The sequence below is a fragment of the Harpegnathos saltator genome, unplaced genomic scaffold (genome assembly GCF_003227715.2).
Source record: "Harpegnathos saltator strain DR-91 unplaced genomic scaffold, Hsal_v8.6 scaffold628, whole genome shotgun sequence".
Classification (NCBI taxonomy): Eukaryota; Metazoa; Arthropoda; class Insecta; order Hymenoptera; family Formicidae; genus Harpegnathos; species Harpegnathos saltator.
The window spans coordinates 172501-182920 of record NW_020230458.1 but is presented as its reverse complement, the minus strand read 5'-3'; the positions used below and the strand labels follow the sequence as shown (position 1 = coordinate 182920).

General features: G+C 31.9%; 1 protein-coding gene across 3 annotated transcripts in view; it reads left to right on the top strand.

Moving 5' to 3' along the window:
* The first annotated feature begins 1075 nt into the window (after window positions 1–1075).
* Window positions 1076–10420, top strand: part of Vav (Vav guanine nucleotide exchange factor) — an 82523-nt gene continuing 73178 nt past the window's right edge. Inside the window, exons 1-4 of one of the 3 annotated variants that reach the window (XM_025304599.1) lie at window positions 1076–1470; window positions 1890–2407; window positions 2499–2567; window positions 2767–2893. In XM_025304599.1, coding sequence (XP_025160384.1) covers window positions 1947–2407; window positions 2499–2567; window positions 2767–2893 — 657 coding nt within the window. In that variant the 5' untranslated portion in view covers window positions 1076–1470; window positions 1890–1946. The remainder of the gene's footprint in view (window positions 1471–1889; window positions 2408–2498; window positions 2568–2766; window positions 2894–10420) is intronic. The other 2 variants (XM_025304598.1, XM_025304597.1) reach the window with 2 other exon arrangements.

Sequence of the window (10420 nt, the reverse complement as noted above, 5' to 3'; positions counted from 1 at the left end):
CGTATTCATAGTCGGATCTTATATTTAACACCATCTTGAGTTCACGTTCAGATATTCTGTAGCCAATGAAATGATTTATACAGCATCTGAAGATGAACTTAAGACGATCTTAAATATAAGACCGGATTATGAATACTGCTCTCAAAGTAAAGTTTTCGAACATCTAAAGATGCACAAAAAGTGTTAGTTTTTAAGATACATATTTAAGAAATGCAAATATAAGATTAGACAATAAAAACTACTTATAGATTCCTCAGTTCTTATAAAATCTTCAAAATATATTAATTTAGCTCGAATGGCACAAAACGCACTAATGAGGCACACTTTTTGGCACAATCGAACACGATTTTGCTGGCAACACTGGTCATAACATTACTCCACGCCTGAAACAGACAAGGATAGTACAATTGTGTCTGCCTGCAATACCATCGATCATGATTATGCGGAACTAATATACTGTTCTGTTTTATCCAAAAATGTAACAAACACAATTCCGTATGCATTACATTTTTCTCAAACACTATTCTTTTCACACTGACTTCTAAGCTCATTTCTGTTACTTCAGTATTATTCTTTCATATTATGGCTAGTCCGGAAGCAAAAGTTTTTGCATGGATAAACTGCAGAACTTTTATAATTAATAAGTAAAGTTACGAGCTGACACAAAACATGTTAATGAAACTGTAATTTTGTAATTTTTCATTGAATTTTACATAAAACTTTGTCTTCCGGACTTCGTTATTATAAATACTTTCGTCATACAAAAGAATTTTCCAATCTGTCCAGCTAATAAAAAGAATAGTGTTTGAGAAGATTGAATCAATGTGTCGATAAAACAGACGACTCCAGGATCCTCTTAAGGAAGTAGAGTGAGCAAGAACCGTGCACGCTTTGCCGTTATCATCAGAACAGGCGTAGTGTGCATACATTTTCTCAAGGGGCGCGTCGGAAAAAGCGTCTCAGCGTTATCAGCCCGGTGGCTGCTCTCAGGTTACTCTCTGGTTTTACATTAGGGACGCCTTTATACATGAAAACCAGTGGAAGTTATCAGTCTAGCTTATATATATAAGTCTGTGGTAATAATTTGCGCTATAGGATGCGTGTATACGATGATAGCTTGCGATGAATATCGCGATAATCTCGCGAGTATGAACGAATGACGTGATCGTGGAGCATCGTGAGGTTATCACCGTAACACTGTGTATATTGTGCTTCTGTTACTTTTCTCTTCTCTTCCTCTCTTCTTTTCCTTTCTTTTTATTTTACGAGTTTACGGAGAAGAGATGCTGTCGTAATTATGGCACCGTGGATAAAGTTTTTCGAACGTTGTTGCAGAATATTATATTAAATGTTTCTTACTAGCTGGCTAACGGATATAATAGAACACTACACATATAATACTTGCTTCCGGTTTACCGATGACGGCGGCAGGTCTTAATAGACTAAAGGAAGATGATCGACGAGTTATTGGTCAGTTATTGGTTATTATTTGTTTATTGGTGATTGCTGGATATTAGAAGACAATATAGAAATGTTTATATTTGCGATTTAACTTCGTAGATTCATTTTCCGAATTCAACTCAGCAGTTCATAGTTTCATTCGAAAAGTCTTTTCATTCTTAAACGAACTACAAGGAAGTTGCTAACTTTTTTAACATTTATGATTATAACATTTGCGATGATAAAAAATATGTATATTCTTTCATTTTTTTAATTTTTATATTAGTATATAATATATTTCTTGACAACTTTATATAATAACTCTTATGACAACTTTGATATAATATAAAGATTATATTATTGAACATAATAAACATCTAACAGAATTTTAAATATAGTATTCAATGCATTATTTGTTCTTATCTGTTATATTTTTTTATTCAATATAGGTGGCAATATGATGAATATCTTTCTAAGACCTCATATACAAGGTGTACCTATGACAGATGAACACAATTTTTATTATTATAGTCATTAAACAATATATGAAGATTACAAAAATGAACAAGGCAGAAAGTACAGATATTGGCATGGGTTGGCATGAATGTGCCAGCTGGTTGACAAGATGTGGAGCGTTACGAGCAGATCATAAAGCCAACTGGCCACAGGCAACTGCATTTGATTTAGCTTATACATTACGAGATGGTGTATTGCTTTGTAATCTATTAAATACTGTGGACCCAGGCTGTATAGATATGAAGGATGTAAACCAGAAGCCACAAATGGCACAGTTTCTGTGTTTGCGCAATATAAAAGTTTTTTTATCAGCATGCTCAAGCATCTTCGGCCTTCCAGACTCAGACCTCTTTGAACCACCCATGCTATTCGACCTGTCCAACTTTCATCGTGTTCTTTGCACACTCTCTGCCTTGTCTAACTGCTCACGACTTAGACGAAAAGGTATACCGTAAGTATCATAAAAAATTAGATTATCATTAATAAATCACCAATAATTAAGGAATAAAGAGAAATAATTAAATAAATTTTATTTATTGCAGTGGATTTTCAGTTGGTCATGGGCGATCACAGGAGGATATATATAAGGACTTACAAAGTGCTGGTGCAGGGTAAGGATCTATTAGTAGTATATTAATATATTTTATTAATTTATATAAATATGTATAGTTTATTTATAAATATTAATTTGTTCTTTTATTTGAATCTTTCTGTTCTTGAAACTAAAGGCTGAGAACATAATTGCACTATTTAAAAAAAAGAAAATAAGAAAGAAATCTATTTTTTAATAACTTTTATTAATCGATTTAGCGCCACGATCGCGTTGGTGGCGTTTACCATAAAAACTAAGGCCGTGGATGTAGATGAGTCTAAGGTTTATCAAGAATTGCTCTGCTTCTCAAGCAATTCTCAGCATGACTGGCCTTCTGTGGAGAAGGTACATGTTTCATAGTTTCGCAGTTTTATTAAAAGCATCTTACTGGGCAAGTACCAGCCATCACTGTATCTTACAATTTTTTATGAACAAATCAAACCATGTACAACATACTGGACTAGATAAACTGTTGCAGAATATTTCAGAAGAAATGCATTTGAGAAAAGTCAGACAAAAATTATGATTTTGAAGGAGACACCTGATAATGTTACTTGCTTGTCTTATAGTGACCTTGTTAACTTCATGTATAGATTAACTTTAATTTTATAAATTAATTTCATAAATTAAATTTTATAAATGTGAAGATTAATTTTAATTTTATAAATCAAATGACCAAAAAAGTTGTGTGGTTTTGTATATTGAAACTTAAACAAAGGCAGACATTTTTAGAGAGAAAATTTTTTAAATCAGTTCTGTGCAGGCTGTTTTTCTAGCACTTTTTCAAATACTACATATATACTTGTTTTTGCATTTTTTGACCCGAGTTTAAATTCATAAAACAAACTTACTTGAATTAACAGATGTTTTAAAAGGGTATAATTAAGTGATTAATTATTTATTTCATGTATAAAAAATACTGTTATTATTCCTAGTAATTCAATTACTAAGCTTGTGATCACAAGTATTTTATTGTTTAATGTAGTAATAATTAAATACTATTACAAAAAAATACGACTTGCTTAGTAATAAATTAATGTTATTCAGTAGCTTTATTTTTTCTACAATATATTCTATAATATATCGTTTTTTGTATAGTTTCAGAATATACTAGAGAACAAATGTTTGATAACTCTTTGCATCGAACACGAATGAAAACCGCATAAACTTTTTTAACCATCAATAATCATATCTTTTTAATTTGAATCAATTCTCTGGTTATATTTTGCATATAAGATATTCTAGTAAAATTACCAACAAGTGAATACTTTTTGAAATATTTGAAATTATATTTTGATATTTTTTGGTATGAAATATGGAATATCTTGCAAATTATTCGTCTTTTGCAACCATTATTTTAATACTTTTATATTTAGAATAACTGATAAAATTGAGTTTTATAGAAAAGGAATAGAAAAATTTCAAAATTCCTTTATATTTTGAAGATTCATTAATATATTAGTATATAAAGATTAGTATCATCGATCTATTTCCTTTGTTATTCTATGTATGAAAATATTAAAGTATGTAAAAAATACATGATCTTTAAATTTAATTTTTACATGATCTTTGTAAAGTCATTGAAGGTCAAGTGAATAACATCATCGGATATTATTCTTGAAACACTACAACTTCTCTCTGAGCTTTTTCCTCGAATATTTTCTTTTTGAGTTATTAATCCATAACATTTTATTTCGCCCATTCTATATAGCTAGTAATAGTTAGAAATGGTGTGTGTATATGAATACGCGTGCCTATGCATACACAAATATAAATTAACACGTGCCAGAAGGATTAAACGATACATTTTCTGGCTGATTTTCGTGAAACTCTGCCTCGCGTTGTGCCTTTTGCCTTATCCTCTCGTACGCAGCTAACGAGTCGCTCGAACCAAAAGCGTAGTCTTTTCATATTATGTTATAGACCTCATAGAACAGAAAAAATAAGAGGATTTGTGAGTTTTTCCAAAAATATAATATATATCTTATTTTTAGTAATTTTCCATATCACCCATGAAGTACTGTTGCTGACACGTTTATTCTTTAAATCGTATTCCTAATAGGTTTATGAAATTAGTAATTGAAAAAGATTAATTAATTGAACAGAAGTAAAATGAAGGATGAGTAGAAACATAGAATATATATGTATGAAAGAACAATATATCAAATTTTATCTGATTTTTGGAATATTTTAGAAGCGAGAGAAAAAATATCAACATACATGTTAAGAATGGCCACCATCCCACATAAGAATAAAGAATAGTCGTTTAAATGAAAAACGTTTTGCATTTTTAATAAACACGCGCGCGCATGTGTATGTGTGTGTGTGGGTGTGTATGAGTGGTGTGTGTGTGTGCGCGCGCGCGCGCGTGTGTGTGTGTATGTGGGTATGAGTGTGCGCGCGCGCATGTGTGCATGTGTGTGTGTGTTTCTACTCATCCTTCATTTTGCTTCTATCCAATCAATTAATCTTTTTTAATTATTAGCGGGCTAGGGCTCTTAGGGATATGACTTAAAGAAAAAAACGCGTCAACAATAGTACTTCATGAATGATACGGAAAATCACTAAAAATAAATATTCACAATAGAATAAAAGTTTGATAATATGTATTGTGTTTTTGAAAAGATTTACAAGTCTTTTTATTTTTTCTTTTTTATGAGCCTCATAACATGTGAAGGAACTTTTTGACTCATTTTTGACTTAAGTCGCTCGAACAACTCGTTGCACACGAAGTGACAAAGCAAAGGAAGCAACGCGAGGCGGAACTTTCTGAGAATTGGCCGCAGTGCATCGTTTTCTGAGTTTTGCTGTTTTCAAGTTAATTGAAATAAGAACGGTACCAGAATAAAATAAGAATAATGGAACTTTTATAGCAGTTTTAATCCATAATGTGAAAAACAGCACCTTATTTATAACAGGGGAATTTCAAGTTAAATTTCTTTTATCTGTTTAAAGTGATTCATAAAATCTGTAAAAATTCATGAATATACTTTCAAGTTTCCAGAATAAATAAATAAATAAATGTGTATATATATATATATTTCATTATAGAAAATAATAATGTAGTATAATTGAATTATCGAAAATAAATCATAAATTGGATAAAAATGCATGATCTGATTGAAAAAATTGTAACTTTATACATATAAAATATTGCTGTTAACGAATCCCTTAAAATAAAAATAGGATATTTATAATGATTTACATACACTTTTCACACAATGACGACGTTACATACAAATATGGGTTTCTCGAAATTGACAGAGATTTGGACATGTTGTATATAGCTAAATTTCTGACTATCACATAAAGATATCCTTTGCTACAAACTTTATTTAGGTAAAGATAAGAAATGGTTCCTTTCTTAGTTTCAAGAAACTTATATGGATAGAAATCGTTCAAACTTGAAAGACTCACGCTTGTAAGGACTAAAGCTATTTAATATTTTTTATAATTATCGACTATAGATCTTGCAGTGACTCAGTTAAAATTAATGATGTTAATATATATGTTAGTAAATTACGCACATTGCGTATGCGATACAGTGATGACGGCACTGTTTTATTGTTGACGCTAACGTTTTTACACATATATACATACATACATGCGTGCGTGCGTGCGTGCGTTTATATTACGATATATAGGTGTACACATATACATACTACAATAAATGTATATGTATAGTGTCTATTACGCAGATGACAAAGTTTGTGTGTAAATAGAACGAATCAAAATGAGTAAAAAAGTCCTCTTCTATTTGCAATAATCACATAAAATTTCGAGATATCGGTGAAAAAATATTGACAGCGTTATCAGCGTTCAATATCGGATAATAGTGAGAGACTGAGAAAAATTGCAAGCAGCACGTAGACAATTATTTGTCGTAGCATCGAATATTGATTGCTACTAAGAGACATCCGTACAATCAGCTATTTCCTATATGATCACGGCTGTCTTATTGCATCGCGTATGCTGATTTTGTTAATCTTCTTTCACTACTAACTTGAAATATTATATGGTTCAAAAAATTTTTATTCATTTTTATGTCTTATCATACGAGTTTTGTTGTGTGTTGTGACAGACATCTTACATATATACAAGATATATTTGAACATTATCGATAAATTTATAAGGTAGATATATAAAAAGAAAAAAAGTAAACAAAGTCTTAGTAAATATACTCACCCGCAGAAAAAATGGGCCACTAAATTTTAACACAATTTTCTAATACCTTTTAATAGTGATAACTTATTCAAAAATCATCGTATTGAGATGAAACAAAGCTCAAATTAAAACTTGACATTTCTTGTCAACAAACCTAAACCTAAAAGTGAATTATAATAAATATTTTACAAAATGACGGATGTTGAAGATAGACTTTGATTAATGAGGAAAAAAATTTGTTTTTTAACTACTGCTCAGGGGAATCAGTTCTCTGGTACAAAAATGTATGAGGTTTAAAGCTCATTTATTTCCTAACAAATCCATGTTTTAATCATTTTCTACGACTTTTTTTGATAAAGTTATGTCGTTTTGAAGAAAATGTTACAAAATGGACAACCTTTTCTTGTAAAGTTTGCGGTTTAGAATAAAAATTATCATGGAAAACTTTTTCAAGAACGAAATTAACATGTAACTCGATCCAGATGTTCCACGTGGTGATAGATGATCGGATTTAAATTTCATATGAGTGCATACGTGTACATATTCATGCATGCGTGTACCAGGTGTGTCGGTAATTCCTTTCCAGTTTTTTCGCTAAAGAAAACACATTATTTACAATGGATAGTTAAAATATATTTATTCAAAGTATTGGCCATTTGATTCTATACATTTTGCCTATCTCTCAGGCAATTTATGGATGCCATTCCAAAAGAACTGTTTCTCCTTTGAGCTAAACCATTCATCGAGCCATTTTTTAACTTCTTCGAAATCGGCGAAATACTGCTCTGCAAGCGCGTGCCCCATCGATGCGAAAAGGTGGTAGTCGGATGGAGCCAGGTCTGGAGAGTACGGCGGGTGCGATAAAACTTCCCATCCAAGTGATTTCAACACTTCTTTGACTGGTTTTGCTGTATGAGACGGCGCGTTGTCATGCTGCAAAATCACCTTATCATGTCTTTGAGCGTATTGTGGACGTTTTTCGATCAATGCACAGTTCAAATTGATCATTTGTTATTGGTAGCGATCAGTATTAACTGTTTCTCCAGGTTTCAACAGTTCATAATATACGACACCAACCTGGTCCTACCAGACACAGAGTATGGTCTTGCAACCAAAGCGATTTGGCCTTGCAGTCGATGGGCCGCCTTCGTCAGGTGATAACCATGATTTTTTTCGCTTGGGATTTTCGAAATAAATCCATTTTTCATCATCCGTTACTATTCGATGCAGAAATGACTTCCTTTCATACCTTTGAAGCAGCATTTCACTGACGATTTTTCGATTTTCCAATTGCCTGTCATTCAATTCATGTGGCACCCATCTTCCCATCTTTTGGATTTTTCCCATCGCTTGTAATCGTTCACAAATTGCTACTCGGCTCACATTCAACTTTTCTGCCAATTGTTTTTGAGTTTGTGTTGGGTCTTCATCCAATAACTCCTGCAATTCCGCATCTTCAAACGTTTTCGGCCTACCAGGACGTTTTTTGTCTTGAACGTTGAAATCACCACATTTGAATTGTCGAAACCACGTTTCACATGTTCTTATGGTTGGAGCATGCTCACCGTAAGTCTCTACCAGTAAACGATGACTTTCAGCGGCTTTTTTCTTTTGATTAAACAAGAAAAGTAATGCGTGCCGCAAATGCACGTTTTCAGGCACAAAACTCGACATTTTCAAAAAATTATTAATCTATAACGCTGTTATTTTGGCGGAACGTAACTTGTGTAGTTTTGAGGTTAATGTCAGTAGAATAAAATGACATATGTATCAAATCATAACATTGCATACTTATGGCTAGTGACATCTGTTGTGACAAAAACCGGAAAGTAATTACCGACATACCTGGTATGTCTCTTAACGTTACCCAGGATCAACGGCATAGACATGACAGGAATCTAATCCTATATGTTGTGTGTATGTATGCGTGTGTGTGTATGTGTGTATTTAAGTTTAATAGTACGTATTGTCTCCTCGTATTTAACAATTTTTCTGTTCATTGGAGCATACTGTAAATAAAATTTCTGGTTTCTTCTTGTTTTACATTGTCCCATTCTTCTTGTAAAACGTTGCGAAGTGCTGTTAACATTTGAGTACTATGTTATCTTACTCTTTGTTTCAGCATGCTGACCATAAATATTCGATAGGATTCATATCCGAACTCATAATATTTTCTTCAAAATGGCATAACTTTATCAAAAAAAGTCATAAAAGAATGATTAAAATATGGATTTCTTAGGAAATAAATGAACTTTAAATCTCACACGTTTTTCTACCAAAGAACCCCGATTACTCTAAGCAGTTAAAAAATAAATTTTTTTCCCATTAATCAAAGTCTATCTTCAACATACGTCATTTTTAAAAATATTTATTATAATTCACTTTTAGATTTTTGGTTCTTGATAAGAAATATTCAAGCTTTAATTTGAGCTTCGTTGCATCTCAATACGATGGCTTTTGGCTGAGTTATTGCTATTGAAAGATATTAAAAAACTATGCTAAAATTTAGTGGCCTGTTTTTTGCGGGTAAATATATATATTTTCAAACGTTTAGTTTCTGAAATATAATTATCGCAACTTTAGTTTGAATAAATATATTTTATGCATTAAATAGCGTGTCTTTCATGCAAATAAATAATTAGATACATATTGTTATAAAAGTTATTCAAAATTTTTGTATCTGCAAGTTCCTCGAAACTATCGATATCTATGATATCGAGCGGAAATAATATGTTTTTTAATTCCACTTACGGCAAATGACAATAATATATCAACATCATAATGAATTATTTTCTTCAGTTAGTTTTTAAAAATTTATAACTATAATAAAACTCTACAACACTATTCTGCTGTATAAAAGAAGTGATATATTAGAACAATAGCGCCAACTGAGAAACCTAACATATATTATTGCTGTCCTACTTTGCGGGTCGAATCATGCGGATTTTCGATAAAGGATTGTAGAACATCTAATGATTTTTCTACACTTGTTGCTGATACTGGCCTACCTGGTATTGCACGATTTTTCACACTTCCAGTTTCCTGAAAACGCCTTATCCTTCTTTCAACGGTAGATTTTGAAATGACATTACCTTGATTACGAAAGTTTCATTAAAAAGCCACCTCACATCATTGTACGACCTTAATCGATCATCCCATCCTCTCATCATCAAAAGAGATATGCGTTCTCGTTCTGAAAGACTTGCCATATTGACAAGCAGAAGTGGTAAGATTTAGTCTAATTGACTAAATATATTATTCCATATTATATATATAATATTTGGATCAATTCAAAGTTATTCTAAAGACAGTGCTGAAGAATAATAATGAGCACGGAATGAAGTGCAATTAAGTCAGCTTACAACTAGCTTCAAACTGTTTCTTAATAATTTTCAAAACAATAGAGGAATTTCAGTCGTGTTTGCGATTCACTAAACTGTAATGAGTATTAAATGAGTAAATGGAAGAAATAAACATCGAACAGTAAAATAGTTCAAATAAATAAATAACTGAAATAAATCAATCAACGAAATTAAGACAAGCCAATAGGAGCCAACGCCTGGAAGTTAGTCGCGCAATTATTTTTACGAGTTAGCTGGATCATCCTCCGATCTTGTCTTAGTTGGCTCGATCACTCCGACCTTGCCTTAGTTGGCCGGATCATCCTCCGATCTTGGCTTAGTTAACTGGATCATCCTATGACCTTGC